The 16682-nt window shown below is 34.8% G+C and overlaps 1 protein-coding gene across 2 annotated transcripts in view; it reads right to left on the bottom strand.

Annotated features, from left to right (window-relative positions):
- Positions 1-1542: 1542 nt before the first annotated feature.
- ZBTB10 (zinc finger and BTB domain containing 10) overlaps positions 1543-16682 on the bottom strand; it is a 31871-nt gene continuing 16731 nt past the window's right edge. For both annotated transcript variants that reach the window (XM_059994811.1, XM_059994810.1), the window contains exons 3-6: positions 8478-8576; positions 3583-3759; positions 3215-3387; positions 1543-2940 (exon numbers count right to left, since the gene is read on the bottom strand). In XM_059994811.1, coding sequence (XP_059850794.1) covers positions 2635-2940; positions 3215-3387; positions 3583-3759; positions 8478-8576 — 755 coding nt within the window. In that variant the 3' untranslated portion in view covers positions 1543-2634. The remainder of the gene's footprint in view (positions 2941-3214; positions 3388-3582; positions 3760-8477; positions 8577-16682) is intronic.

The following is a 16682-nucleotide window of genomic DNA, read 5'->3' as shown; positions in this document are numbered from 1 at the left end:
GCAAGTAGAAAAATCTGTCAATTCTGTTTCTGGTAAAATGTTTACTTTAAAGACGAAATTTTTATATAGGCTGAGGCTAATATATTCAAGAGTATAAACATTTTTCCTTTGGATTACCTTTCTAAAAACAAACTCTTAAAGTATATTTCAGTTGACTAAAAATATAGCCAAATCTGTCACAACACAACATAAAAGGTAATGGACAATAATTATAGAATATTTTAAATTAACAGTAACAAGCCATCTACATCAAACCTTGTTTCCAACTAAAACCAAAACAAAAGCACAACAATCCTGTAGTGTACCAAGAGTGTATTTCAATTTACTGTATGCAATCTAACAAAAATTTGGTCATAATTTACCAGATATACATAAATGATTTAAGTAGTAAAAGAAAATTCAGTTTAAAGAGAGTAAGTTCATATCTTAAGGAAAAGTAAAAGTACATTAAGAATGTAAAGCCAAGTCCAGTTTCTATGCAATAAGTGAACTGTAGTTCACTTAAGTGAATCTAATAAAGCAGACTTAGGTGATTTTTAGATATATATCTTTTCTCTTTAATATATATTTATATATAGACAGATCTACCAATTGTAAACTATGGTTTATTTTAAAGGAGAGGGATAAATGGGATGAAAGAAATCTTTATACTATACTTACATATTCACAAAGCAGAACATTTTACGTTTAAAATACTTCTCCATTCATAGTATCTTTGCCCAACTAACGTCTACTTTGGACCCAACCAGAATTACATTTTACTCATTTGTCTAGAACATTGAGAAAAAGATGTACTCTTCAGTCTTAAACAAAAGTCAAACCAAAACTATCCATGTCGGTTTTTCAGTTTTGTAGAAACTATGATAAAGTTTAGGTGACAAATGATGCATCTAACCATGTAACTGTACTGTATCTTTCTTTGATTTATCCAAGCAGAAGCATCAGTGTCTAACATTAAACCATTTTTCTACTGAAATCAGAGACAGTAAGAAAGCCTGTCTCTTAAAAAACCTATCATCTTTTCAACTTTGATGGGATGGAGCACCAAAAGGATTATGTCTGCCAAAGTGTACTTTGCAATTTTCTCCACACGACTAGCATAATTTAGTTACCTGATATAAAATAGGAAAATATACTCAATTTCTATTTAAAAGAAAGCTGAAAATATGATATCCCTCAATCTTATATAATATACAATATGTTCCTGATAAATGTTGTGCATGTTAATATCAATTACGTGAAATGCTGCTGTGAGTCAATCAGCTAATTCATCTGTCATCAGGCTAAACAAGTTCAACTTAACACATCACCCCCTTGTACCCTGAAGAATTTAGTTAACAGAATAAAAATTGTAAAGCCTCTCAATGCTTTATTTGTAAGATTTTTGCAGATTGTTGAATCATGGTGACTACTAGAAAGACTATATATATATATATATATATCAAGATGTAGTGACTTCGAGGAAATGAAAAATAAATTAACTAAATTATCTATCATAATTTCAAACACTGAATACCCCAGTAAGTATGAAACAAAAGAGAATGCACTTTTTGTGTTAATTTTAATGATAAAAAGGGCACAGGAGTAAAAACCTGATATTTCACTTATATTGCATAACAAGCTAACCAAAACTGGACATGAAGGATAAATTATAAAACAAATCATTTTATCTATGACTTTTCTTTCGATTAGATTTGTCTTTTCAAATAGGACTGAGGTATAGTACACTGGCAAAAATAAAAAGAAGCAAACAAGAGTAGTGCCAAAGTAACAGATACCCAAAACCGAATGCCTTGTCAGAAAACGTCATATAGTAACCATTTATCAGATTAGAGCAGCAGGAGAAAGTTACTTCTAAATCATAATCATTTTAGTGGTATTTGTCAACCTCACCATGGTACTTTGCAACATCATTCTTCATTTGTAAAGTAGTATAATTCATGTCAAAAAGGAAAAGGGGAATGGAGGAAGTCAGTTAGTTCATTCCAATAAATTACCTCTCCAGTTCGTATAAACATGCCCATCAGCACAAAATTGAGAAATAATAGCTAAGACTAGAAGAGACTTGGTTTAAGTTATGAAGCAAATTAAAATGGAAAATACAGAAAAGTAGAACCAATGGGGTTGAAAAGGCCCCTCACTGAACATCTGTATTAAAAAAAATAAAATTAATAAAAATAAAAATAGAAACAAAACTCTACTAGTACAAACTAGCCTGAGTGGTTTGATGGACAGAGTAATTAGGTCAGCTGTCACTGTACTCTTAATAATGGATTTTCTTAATTCATGTTAAAGTGGCACATGAATGTAAGCTTTTTTAAGAACAGGTACTATATTTCCATAGGACCCAAATAGTTACTGTATATCCTATAAATAAAAAATATTTTTACTTTGATAACTGACTGAAGATGTGTGGACTCCATGTAATCCAACCACAAGGTTGTCTGCTGTACAGTCCTGTGCAAATATAAAAAAAAATTTTTTTTGCTATAAGGCTTTGACCCTACAGTTTTCACAGCAACATAACTACCATCCAGCATGTACCATATTTTGCAAGCCTTCAAGTTCAACAGTTCAAATTGTTGATTCATATTATGTCCAAATGCAGCATCCTTGAGGAGTATAGTAGGTCAGTTAGTCATCTAGAGACATACAAACATCTCCGGACTCATCCCATCGAGATGCATCATTCTGATCTTCTCCATCATCAGCCAGCTCTTCATCAGCTTCTCCACCTCCGTTCCCCTCATATTCTTCATCCCGAGGGAAATCTGTATCCTGTCCCTGATCTACACCTTCTTGCCCTCCTGGTTGTGATTTATCTGCACAGTCTACACAAACACCATAGCGTCGAGATCCATGTCTTATTCCAACACTGGCTGCTAACATGAAGATCTTCTTACACACCATACATTTGTATTTTTTATCCTTTTTATGCACCTAATTGAAGGGGGAAAAATCCAATGTAAGGATAGTACAGACGATATAATACATTTGAACCATGCAAATTAAACCTCCCATTTAACAATGAGTAAATACATCATCTTTCTGTATGAAGTTCAGTACTGGTTCATAAATCACATTCACTGTTTAAAGCAATTTACTTAATAATCTACCTTCCTTAAATTTGCAGGTAATAGTGTTAAAGTATCTTAAGCTTCACTGACACAAATATAGTTTATCTCAAAGATCATTTACATTTAAAGTTACTTACCAGGGAATGTCTTTTTACATGTTCTCTGCGAGTAAACAGTTTCCCACAAATATCACAGCTAAATGATCTGACTCCCGTATGAATGAGCAAATGCCTTTTTAGTGTTCGTCTGTATTTGGCTACATAGCTACAATGAGGGCATTTTAACTTGTTCATGATTAGAGATGATTCACCTTTGAGAATTAAAAAACAAACAAAAAAAGCACTTATTATATATTAAACAGAAAACTGCTATCAAAAGCTTGTCTATTCTTGAGAACAGGGATCATTATAGGGCTACTACTATCTGAGTTTTTTAGAACCCAGAATGTGGAAGCTTTTAATTGATAAAAAGTATTAAATTCTATAGATGTTTGACTAATACTTGCCATTTTCCCAAGTTTCTTGTTTTGGCCAAGATTCAGGCAATAATCCATACTTGAAATCGTTAGAAGCACCTGGTATCAATCCATACTTGAAATCATTTGAAGTACCTGGTAGCAATCCATACTTGAAATCGCTTGAAGGGCCAGGCATCAGGCCATACTTGAAATCATGTGAAGGACCTAAAACAATTGAAAAGTGATCCTGATGTAATGATGGTAATTAAGATCTGTCTCTTATGAGGATTAAAAAAATCTATATTTTATGATAGAACAGCTTAATATAAAATAGCTGAATTAAAACTATATTTTAGTCTAAAACTGAGATGGCCTCATACCTTATTATCCCAATTTATAATATCCTGGTTGGCAGGCTATTAGAATAGAAAACAAACTAAAGTTTAAAATATAATTCAACCACAGAAAAAAAAATCAGTAAAATAAAAATACTATTTAATGGTATGTGGAGCCCACATGAAACTACCCTTTTAAATAGCTGCTGTTTCTAACTATACTATCACTTAAGACCAGTAGCAGCTGTGGAATGGGAAACCCAGCTGTGGAATGGGACCGTCTCCTATCAGTAGAGAAGAAATGGGCTAAGGATGAAGAATATAAATATAGGGTAATTACAAATGTAAAGTTCTTGTATTATTAGACCCTTGTTTGTTGTTTCAGATGCACTGGTGCAAGGTAACGGGGAATCTGGGGGTTCATCAACACCTCTCTAATGTCACCCTTAAATAAATAAAAGTCTGGAAAGTAGACTCAATGAGCCTTAGGGAATTTGTGCCTGGGGATCTTCAGACAAGCTAAAGTAGGAATCATCTCCTCTGCATTTAATTCCATCTTGAATATGTATGTAATTCCTCGGATCCAGGAATCCTCTGGCAATGTGAAGATATCCAGAATCCCCCATAACTACTGCCATCCTATTCCAATCAACCATCAACTGCTGCCTCTGGATTATCTTCAATAGCCATCTGCTTGTCTCCCAGCTCACACTGTGCTGCCTTCCTAGAGTTTATTCTAAACAGCAATCAGAGATTCTTTCAAAACTTTAAATCAGAGCAAGTACTAACCATCTTACTCATAGTACAAGCCAAAGACTTCCAATATACTACAAAGCCTTACCTGATCTAGCCCTTGTTTCCAAACCACCCCCTTGGTTACTCTATTCCAATCATACTGGCCTCTGTGCTGTTCCACCATGATAAATTGGCTCCCACTTTAAGGCCTTTGCACTTACTCCTTCCCCTGCCTAGAACACTGCTTTCTAGGATATATGCACAGCACACTCGTGCAGCAATTTAATAATTTTCCTCCCATATACACGATTTTATAAAACAATGCTTGCCAAATGAGTTTTCTAAGAATTCAATTTCCTGTATCTACTTGCCAGATACACTGCCTCTTTTAAAAATTAAAAGAACTTAAGATTTCCCTCTTAAGGAAAAATTGAAAGTATCAATACCCAACAATACAAAAAGGTCTTAAGGTATTTAAAAATTGCAATTCATTACTACTATTGTAATTGTTTTGTACTTGGAATGCCTTCACCCACTTTTTTCTTAATGTTAGGAAAGCCCTCTGAATCCATAATTATATAATTTAACTGTAATACTGCTTGGGGTAAAGTTTCAGAATCCTAAAGTGAGACACCATATCTATGTGTGTGTGACAGAGATAAGGTTGGGAGTAGTAGCCTGTGAAAGTCCATCAATTTTCAGTTTCACATTTCTACATCAAGTTTGAGTTTTATGATTCATAGCTCTTGTCCAAATCAGTACAAAACAAAGTAAGCTCTAAGAGCAAGGACTGTGCCTGTTAATCACCTCAGTATTTCTAATGTCCAAAACATACACCATTCAATTATTTGTTGAATAAATGTATCTAGCAAAGTGCTAACATGTACTATTTTTTACTTGCTCAAAAAACTTGGAAAACTAACCTCATAAATCATGTTAAATATGCTAATATCCAACAAAATATTATTCACTGCATAAGAATAAAGAGAGCAGCCCTAAAACAAGTGATGAATTGATAACTCAAGATTCAGAATTGAAGATTTTTAACACTTGCAATGTTTCTCTAGACCTACAGTAAGATACAATAAAAAGCATCCATGGTCCAGGTAAGAAAACCATATCTGGAATACAAAATGGTAATTCAAATTAAGAAAGCCTCATCTCAAACTTCTTTCATCTCTCCAGATTCTTATAACCAGTACAAATTACTTTTAGGAAGTATAAGAGCAACTTGAACCAAGGTATTGCGCCTTTGAGTGGGAGGGAGAAAAAGGATACTTTGGAGTTAGGGGATGCAGAAAATTAAAATACAATTGTTACAAATAAAGAACAGGAGACTTCAAAAACAAAAGAAAGCCACAACCCAAACAAACCAAAATTTAAATACCCAGAATTGGCAGTACCAACTGACTAGTATCACGGCAGTACCCGCCCACCCAAGAAAATTGTGCCAAAGAATTTAGAAAACAAATATACAGTAAAAGTAAACACACAAACAGCAAACTTCAGGTAACTGTTTTGGATTGCAAAGGATACATTTAATGTTCAAACAATCTGTTAAAACACCCATTTGAAAACTGAAAAAGGTATTTCCTTTGCAATTCATAAAACTGAAGGATCATTAAGGTTATTCAGTTCTATAATTGTGCTTACTGTTTAATAATCTTCTGGGTACATTATTCCATAATGGCAAAGTAAGAAGAAAGCACTTTTTTTTTGACGTCAAAACCGTAACACAGGGGCTTCCCTGGTGGCGCAGTGGTTGGGAGTCCGCCTGGCGATGCAGGGGACTGGGTTCATGCCCTGGTCCGGGAGGATCCCGCATGCCGCGGAGCGGCTGGACCCGTGGGCCATGGCCGCTGGGCCTGCACATCCAGAGCCTGTGCTCCGCAGCGGGAGAGGCCACAGCGGTGAGAGGCCCGCGTACCGCAAAAACAAAACAAAACAAAACAAAAACAAAAACGTAACACAAGGGATCTCAGTTGCAAAAATACTATTTTTTTTTTTTTTTGGCTGCACCATGCAAGTTGCAGGATATCTTAGTTCCCTGACCAGGGATTAAACCCATGCTCCCTGCAGTGGAAGCACAGAATCCTAACCACTGGACCGCCAGGGAATTCCCCCAAATACTCATTAATGGATTAGAATGTCCCCTAAAGAGAAAGGACTCTAAATCAAGGATTTGCTTTTTGAGAATGAAATAAATTATATGGACCATCCTCCACTGAATATGTTTATGTGCACAAATTTAAATTTTACATCTGAATCACATGCCAAACTAAATAAACCCATTCTTGAACCAGATTTCTAAAACAAGAAAGCAAGTGCAATAAAGTACTCTTGGCACTATTAGTGATTTTCTGTACGAGAGACAAGTGTTCAAAATTCAATGCATCTAATCTGTAAACTGCTAACTTCAAAATCTTTGTAAATTCTTTTCAACAGTTAGGAGAAAACCACCTTAAGGCAGTTTCTTCAGAATTATGGCTTAATTTTGGTCCGTGCACACTGTATATTCGAAAGCCCCGGAGAGTTTTCTGTAAAAGCACAGTTGTCCCGGTCCCCATCAATTGTTTATAAAGATTTCCAAAGCTACAGAAACTGAATCACTGAATATCCCATATCCTTTTATGTATCTTCAACAAATGTTAGTTTTGTCACATGTGCTTTCGCTCTATGTATACATATACATACCTTTGTGTACTATTTGAAAACAACTTCTATGCTTCATCACTTCACCCCTAAACACAGCATGCATCTTTTAGAACTTCCTCCTATATAAACCATAGTGCCTTTATCACATCCAAGAATTTTAAAAATTGTTAAGACTATCATTTAACCCAGACTACATATTCACCTTTCCAACTATCCCCCAAATGCATCTTCATCATTGTTTTCTTTTTTGGATCAATGATATAATAAAAGATTGACATAATGCTGGATTTGGAGAGATTTGTCTTTTTTTCTCCTCATGATTAAAGTCGAGTGAAACCTTCTGGCAAGTATACTATAAGACATAGGTGATGGTGCCAGCTAGTGCATCATACCAGGAGGCATACTAAATTTAATCACTTGGCTATGATCATGTTCATCAGATCTCTTTATTGTAGAGGTATCTTTTCTCCTTTGGGAATAAAAGTAACCTGTGGTATGATACTGAGACCACGCGAAAATGCTATTACAACAAAACTGTAAAATGCTATTACAACAAACTTACAACAAAATGCTATTACAACAAACTTATCCCAGTCATCATGGGATAAGCCCATCAATGGTGGCTTACTATCCAATGATGACCTTGAATTATTTCCCATGGACATTGAAAAATAGGTGTTTTTCCAATTCTATCATTCTTCTATGTTTATTAGCTTGGAATTCTTCTGTTAAGAAAGCTTTCTCCCTTTTTAATTTACCCATATTATTCTTTGGAATATTCATGGATTCTTTGTATTCATGTGCACTTCCCCCAAAGTAGTTGTTATAAATATCACTATTCAGAATTAACGTTTTCTATAGTCATCAACAACCACACTATTATTTTACATCAAAGCTAATTAAAATACATTAGTCAACCATTCTGATAGTTACCATTCTTATTCCATCTATACACTAGCAGAAAGCCACAAGCCACAAGTTTTAACAACTCTAAATAAATGACTCCCTCAAACAAACAAGAAATACCTATCCATTTGTATTTACCAGGCTGCTAAATTCTACAATCAACATAGCTGCCCAAGACTGAAAGTGTTTATACCTAATACTTTCCTTTAAGGAAAAGAAACTGCAGTAGGTCCTTAATAAACACATACACAAATACCTCCCAATCTTCAAATCCTCTTAAAGGTACTCCTGCTAAAATTCTATTGTACCTACCAGCATCACCTCCATCTTGACTGGAGCCGGCTTCAGCCAATAAATTTGTATTCACATTCCTATCACAATCTGGCCCTGAGAGTAGAGCACCATCCAGATCTGAAAAGGAGACACAGAATAATCTGTTATTTACAACCACACAATAGCCATCACCCAGAACACTCTTTTCTTGGAATTGTTTCTTATGCAGACTAAACAGAGGATATCTGCAAGTACTGAATAGCTACTATGTGCTTAACGCTACAAGGCACAAAAGCATACATAAGACATGCTTTTCAACCACAGGAACAAGTGCACACTCCACAGGAACACCAGCACACTGGATTAAGAATGAGCTTTAGAGCCTGGCTCCATTTGTACAAGCATGTGCCTCAGTTTCCTCATATGCATCTACCTGTATCAGAGATTTGATAAAGAAATTTAATTAGTTAATGCAAGCCAAGTGTTACAGTTATGGTGTCTGATACCCAAAAGATAGCTGCTACTGCTAGTATTAAGCACTAAATGTATAAAACATTGTTTCTGTACTGGTTCAGAAGTGGAAAAGACCAATGAATACTAGATTAGTAAAGGAAGACTTCACAGAAGAGGTAATTCCTAAGAGTTAATCCTGAAATATGGAAAAGCAGCATTAAGGGCATACTAATGAGATAGTACTCTTGGTTCCAATCTGTTATTTCCCTTGAATCTGTTCCATCTCTTCTTTTTCTCTACTGCTGCCTTAATCCAGGCACTCATCATTATTCTCCTGGATTAATCAGAGAATTACTTCAACAGTTTCTTGGTCTCCTTGCTGCAAAATACAGTCAGTGTTCACTCTTCATTTCCCACAACATTGCCAGAAAGATCTTTCGACAACATAAAACATGTTGCTCCTTTACTTAAAATCAATTCACCAGTTTTTAGGATAATCTTCAAACTCCTTAATTTAGAATACAAGGTCCTAATATTCAGGTTTCTATTTACGAATCTAGCATCATCCCACTGGTACTATCTACTCCTCAAATTAAAGTCTCAGAAGACATTTTTCAAATGCCACTTACAATAGGCAATCTCTCCTCTACCTCCCATTCAAGACTCATCTTTGGTGTCACCATCCTATACTACCAAGAATTCAAGATGGAGACTAAAGTATGCGTTTCTTTCATTTCATTCAATAAATACTGAGTACCTTGGAGGTCACCTGGTGATCTTAGAGTGGTACTGGTGGATCAGCTGGCAAGTAGAAAGAGTGAGAGTGGCCTGTGCTGTGAATGGAAGACGAATTAGAGATACAGTACAGACAATCTGAGAAATGTGGCTGTAAAGGGCAAGAGTGAGATATAGGGTAAGAGTCTGGGTTTTTTTTTAAGATGGAATAAACAAACATGTTTAAATACTAAAAGGAATAAGTCCCCAAGAAAGGGAGAAGACACTGAAGAAATACTGCAAAAAGAAGGAATTATCAATTTTGTAAGATTCCTAAGGAGTCTGGGATCCAGAAGCATTAAGACAATCAGTATATACAGAGAGAAGTTTGAAGACAGGCACTTAAAGACTAAATGTCTACTGGCTTTTATTTTCTCTGTAACTTAGAATAGTAGAATGTGAGGTTACTGCCTACAGTAAATGGGTTGGAAGTCAGAAGGAACAGTAAATAGACACAGCCTCCTTTCCTGTTCCTTGAGAGCAGGGATACTACCTAGATTTTATTTTCCCAGTATTTATCATAATGCATGACAAATAAAAGGCTTTTCAACAAATGTTGTTAAATGTTGGCTTGAGTAGTCTGCCCTTTACAACCTGTGTTACTAATTTAGACTTATGAAGAAAAATTTCTCTGGAGTTCCCTGGCAGTCCAATAGTTAGGATCCAGCAATTTCACTGCCATGGCTTGGGTTTAATCTCTGGTCAGTGAACTAAGATCCTGAAAGCCACATGGTGCAGCAAAAAAAAAAAAAAAAAAAAAAAAAAAAATTCTCAGTTTTCTGCTATATAATAACACTAAAACATTGAATAACTGAAAATTAATTAATTGAAATTTAGTGGCTTTGCTTTCCTATGAAAAGTTAAATGTATTTCAATAATCAAAAAGTAAAATTTAAATCACTATTTAAAAAATGTCCCTTTCCCCAGCATCTTATTCTAAAGTGTACAGTCTGTTCTGAGGGCACTTCTTAAAATTCTGCCAAGCAGGTTTGTAAATACAGAGTGTTTCTATTTACGTAATATTCTATAGTGATTTGTTCAAGGCTTTCAAGTATTAGGATTTAATTTGTGATCTTTAATGCTACATGGACACTAACAGAGAATACGTCAACCTAAAACCTTAATAGATGGCAAATGTATTCTTTCTGTGTACAATAACAAAATCATATCCATACTACAGATGTTAAAACCCATTTGAAAGGTACCAACTACTTGGTTCTTGATACCAAAAATAAATCTTAAAATAGATGAGCTTGTCCAGGTTGACAACAGCTTTCAAAAACCATGCTTAACTTAGGAATCAGTACATCATATCACTGCTGTACCTTATTTGAAATCAGCCAACCCACCTAGCAACTTATTTTTAATCAGCTGAGTTGATGTGAGTAAGATAGAAGCCAGGAAACCAACCAATCATTTGATACAAGAATATATTCTGGGACTTCCCTGATGGCGCAGTGGTTAAGATTCCACCTGCCAATGCAGGGGACACGGGTTCGAGCCCTGGTCCGGGAAGATCCCACATGTCCTGGAGCAACTAAGCCCATGCATCACAACTACTGAGCCTGTGCTCTAGAGCCCGTGAGCCACAACCACTGAAGCCCGCGTGCCTAGAGCCTGTGCTCTGCAACAAGAGAAGCCACCGCAATGAGAAACTCACATGCTGCAATGAAGACCCAATGCAGCCATAAATAAATTAATTAATTAAAAAAATATATATTCTGCTTCACCAGTAACTCTTGGTCATCATCTTTTTCTCAAAAAAATATAGGATTAAAAAATAAACTCTAATATACTTTGCTTTTGTGACATTCATAACCTTCCTATGGAAATCTTTCTCTTAATGTAAACTTAGCAAAAAGGGCTGAGACCTCTTTGCAAACAACGAAAGACCTTTTTTGAAGAGCTATTAAAACATTAGTTTTATAAGATAATAGGAAGTAAATGTACACTATGTAATACCATTCAAATAATCAGAGCTAAATGCTAAGCCACGTGCAATTTCTTCTATTTTTACAAACGTATTTTCTTCAGTGAACAGATAATAGCTGACATCTTCCCTAAGAGAAAAAAAAAACAGGTTTTATAAAGTCCTTTTGTACATGCAATCTCATTTAAATTTCACTACATATTTATATAGTTACGAATATTCTTATCCTCAACCTTTAAGAGGAAACTAAAGCTAGTGCAGAGTGCTGCACTGTTTGTTAACTGTATTACACTGCCTCCTGACAACAGGAGCACCAAACCTGGCACTAACCAGGCAATTAAAAAAAAAAAGTACAATCTGCAATGCTGGAAATGAGAGTGCAGAAGTATAAACATCTTAAACTTACTTTCCTAGTGATACTTGATATCTACTGCTAAATGCGCAAAAACAAAACTACCTACGCTCTGTGCCAAACCAGCCTTCACTTTATTAACCTCTTTAATAAAAGCACCTCCAAAATTTTAAGTGTACCTAGTTATTAGCTGTCATTGTTCTTTAACTAATACATTTTTGTCTATCTTCAAAGCAACTTCCTCCTTAGAATGCACTTTTTTATACTTCTCTGATTAACCATGAATTGCATTCTTTAAAAAAATGACATCTTATTCATGGGTTTTTTAAAAACCTGATTACCAAGCAATGCAAAGAGAATGAGATGAAAAAAGAATGGTGTAAATCTCAGTCTCTACCTTCTCCCAAATTTATAACAATCATAACTTGATTTTCTTCACAAGGAAAGAGTAGCAATATTTATCCACTTCACAAAGTTGCTATGAAAAATAACATTAGTAAATAAAAATATTGCATTAATTATAAAGTGCAACATAAATCACGATGTCCTTAAATGAGTTTAATCTTGGTGCATGTGGCTATAGGTTTCTCTTGGACCACACTGGGCTAGCATCACTTCCAAAGCATCTGGTGCTTAGTACAGCACCTGCCTGTAAGTGCTAAACAAAGCTAGGTTGGGAAGGAGGTCTCCCTGACCGTTTGCTTTTGGTTCCCAAAATTCCAAACATAAGGCAGGTGCAGATTAATCCAGATTTTCTTAAAACACAAATATTCTTTAAAAGAATGAAATATGAGAGAGGACATCAGAAATCAAGGTTCTAGAAATAACTACAACTCCATCCTACAAAAACTCAGTAAGGTCTATTCAACTTTTGTTTTCATGTAAATGTATACTAGCAACAAATTTCTCTTCTCTGAAGACAGTTTCAGAAAACTAAATCTGATTTTTTTTCATAAACAGTTATAGATTTTTTTCTCTTCATTCACTGTGTTCGAGGTTTTTTTCCCTTTCAGTGGAGAGTAAATTCAGTTGCAAATGAATTATACAAAGCACCCTTGACAGTTCTATAGCAGCCTAGAGACTCAACAAATAGCAGTTTCCCTTTACCCCCAAACTCGATGATTCAAATGACAGACTAGGCTCTACTGTTTCTTCTTCGCTTCTATTCAAACAAGGCTGTTATTTCTTCCATGACTGGGCCTTAACAGGTCTCCCTGGGACACTCCCCACTCCAATTCATGAACAACACCCTCCAAATGCCTTTGTGTTAAAGGCAAATATATACAGCTCGGATCTCTAATTTAAAACCTCTCACTGCCTCAGAGTCCGTAAAATAAAATTCACAATTTATTACCACGTCAAACAGAGAATTACAATCTGGCCCTAACGTTTGACCCAACCTCATCTACCCCTACGACACTGCCCCTTCTATTCTTTCACCCACTTACTCCAATTTCTTGCCACCTTGCACCCTCTCCTGGCAAACTCCTATATAATACAAGATCCAAATCTATGAAGCTTTCTCCAACTCTTATGAGCAGTCAGGAACCTCCCCCATTGCACCCTCTGCCATACTTCTGATTTTAACATTTACCACACTGCACTGGTATGTTTCTACCCCACAGCCATCCTACTGTGAACAAATTCTCAATCTTGACAGCAATATGACCTGACCTGTTGCTCAGTTTCTTGCGGATTTAAATAAAAATTTTATTACCAAATTTCCTCTTATGATGTGGAAAGTTTGGAGTCCCAGAAAAGTAATAATATGTGGTTATAAGATAAAATTTCTGGTCACCCCAGAATATTAAACCCCAGAATATAATATAATATAATATTTTGGTCACCCCAAAATATTATATCAGAAATAAAAAATTTAGTCTTACAAAAATTTTCAGGCGTTGACACTTACAGGGTGGGTTTAGACAACTTAATACCATCAACAGATAGAAGTCACAAAAATGCTTTTATAACTGATCCACACAAGGCTTCTTCAACACACAGCTTTAGTCTGGCCACACAAATTCTATTTCTTTAAGGCTTGTAACTTGAAGAGAATGATCATTAGTGTAGCCATCTCTTGGATCAGATACGGCAGACAGGGAAGGGAAAGGAACACAAGGCAGAGGAAAGTAAAGGAGAAGGAAAAAACAGATGGCAGAATACTCCTATTACCATATAGTTACCTATTATCATCCTTTTAAGATTAAATATTGAGGAGTCTTATATATTAGTATATTTTGCAGTCCATTAGCTAGTGGTGGACATTCATTTTTTAAAATGAGCCTCAGGCCTTCAAACTACCATTTAATACCCAAATGTAACAGTTTCTAGAGAAAAATGACCTTAAATCACTTGTAGTTCATCCTTTGTAACATACTCAACCAAAAGGATGCCTGTAACGTAGAGCAGTACATCTGGAATCCCTTAAGAAGAAAGAACTAATCCAGGTCCATAAACCTGTTATGTAAAACACTTGGGTTAAGATGTACAATGCATAAATTTTCAGATTTTAGGCAAGTAATAACTACAACACCCCCAGTGGATGTAGGGTAGCAACCTGTAATCAAAACGGTATTTCTGCAACAAAACATATGGATATTCACATTTTAGGAAATAAGTAAAAAATATAAATAGGCGGTTTTGCTGCCAATTGATTATCAGGTTTTGTTGCCAAAATGATTTTTAAAAGCTTTGATTTATAGCCTCCAAGATTTCATAATTATGAAATTTTCTTTCCTTCTAATTAGACATATTATGTGTGATAAACTCAAGCCAAGTTAAGTGGAAACATTTTAAGTAGTTCATACAGTAACTTTATATGGCATGGCCAAAATATTGGAAAATCTCAAATCAGATGGCCAATTTTCAAAGTTGTAAAAATGTTTAAATTTTAAAAAAAAAGATCATTTAAGAAAGCATTTCAAGATTCTGCAACATCTGAAAGTGATGCCACGTATCAATTATCACCCCAAATATAGAAGGGCGTAAGTGCTGGTAATTCACTACTTCAAGTATGACTCATTAGGATATCTTAAAGATATTATAATTTGAGCATTCTTTTCTCAAAGTTGTTTTCTAAATACTCGAATTAAATGCTTTTTAATCAATAGACAGTTACACAAATTAAAGATGTTAAAGCTTAAACCTCAATTCAACTCTACTTGTAGGAATTAATAAAAATTCACAAATGCCACAAAGCTGTTTTCCTATCCAAAGTACAGATGAGAGAAAGGAACTTTTAGATTGTTTAAAAGAACCCTAAATTATATCCTTTGATCAACTAAAACCACCTTGCGTCTGAGTATTTGTACGGCATCATGAAAAATTCAATTATCTAGATGAAATTTTACCAGCTTTTATTAGATAAAAATTAATTCTATAATCTACTGTTGCATTTACTAGAAAATGCTTTTGAGGAAATTGCCAATTATACTACTTAGTGTCAACTATACAAAACCCCACTGGAGAAATTCCTTTCAGAATTCAGTACCAGAAAAGTTTGTCATCCCACAGAACTGGTACGTTTCCTCACTTTGAAGGGTTTCTTATCATCTTAGAACCAACAAAAAGCAATTTTAATTAGGCTAACCATATTAACACCCTTGGCTAGCACACTTCTTTATTGCTATATTTTATTTGTATTTTGATAATTTGTTTCTTGTCAGTCATTCAAAATCTTTGTTCAAAATGATGTATTGCATGCAGATATAAAATGTATTACGTACAGAGTACAGTTATTTACAATGGGGCAACTTGCCAGTGTGACTGGCACAAATAATACAAAAATACAGATTCAGAAAACCCAATGTTCCATGAGTCCACAGTAGATCAAAGATGGGATTAACATACCTGACTTGTTCTAACAGTACAGATGAACACACTGTGTAAAATAATGTAGGCATTAGTTATTTTTGCCCCTACAATTTAATTTCTAATCTTAAGATTTACATTACTTTATTTATTTGGCTGAAACTTGTTTTCTGGCTGTAAATCAGGAAGATGAGGTTTTGAAATTTTTACATTATCAAAGGAACTCATTAAATGACTCCTTTTTTTCCTATTTTATTACCCAGAACTGTTTTTCCTAACAGTTTTAATTATCCAATAAACCCCAATAAGACAGTAAAAAAGACAGAAGTTTCTAACTTTTCTGGAGTTCCACTTCCAAATATCTTCATATTATCAAAAATGATTTGAAGGGAATCCCAGTAGTGAGTCAAATAATAGGTATACTAGCTTCTTTAAGATTAAAAAAAATACCATCTGAATACAATCCCTGATAAACCTTCCTATCTCAGTATCTCAATTATATTTCTTTATGAGGCATCCAAACACCACCTTCAACATTATATGACAAGAAGACAGCAGTATTTAGAGCTGTGATTTACAAATAGTAGGCTTAAGAATCTGGGAAGTCACAGTTCCTACAAGAGACCCACAAATCCAAATATGCCAAGCACTGCTTATAGACTAAATGGATAATTCACCACGACTTTTCACATGTTTAGGTATAGAATTTTAAGTACGTTTAAAAGCATTTATTTCACCGAAAAATTTCACTATTTTTTCAATAAGTGAAAATGAAAAAAAGTATAACCATTAATGTGGAATTCATTAAAATGTTACAAGTTTTAAAATGGGCCTCATTTTTTAAGACTGGGTCACTAGTTTATTAACTGCCAAGCTTCTAATGCCAGACAGTCCTAAACATGGAACCTGCCTCTATTTTTAC

Source organism: Delphinus delphis, chromosome 17 (genome assembly GCF_949987515.2).
Source record: "Delphinus delphis chromosome 17, mDelDel1.2, whole genome shotgun sequence".
Taxonomy (NCBI): domain Eukaryota; kingdom Metazoa; phylum Chordata; class Mammalia; order Artiodactyla; family Delphinidae; genus Delphinus; species Delphinus delphis.
Note: the sequence above shows the minus strand (reverse complement) of the source record. Positions and strands in the feature narration are given on the sequence as shown.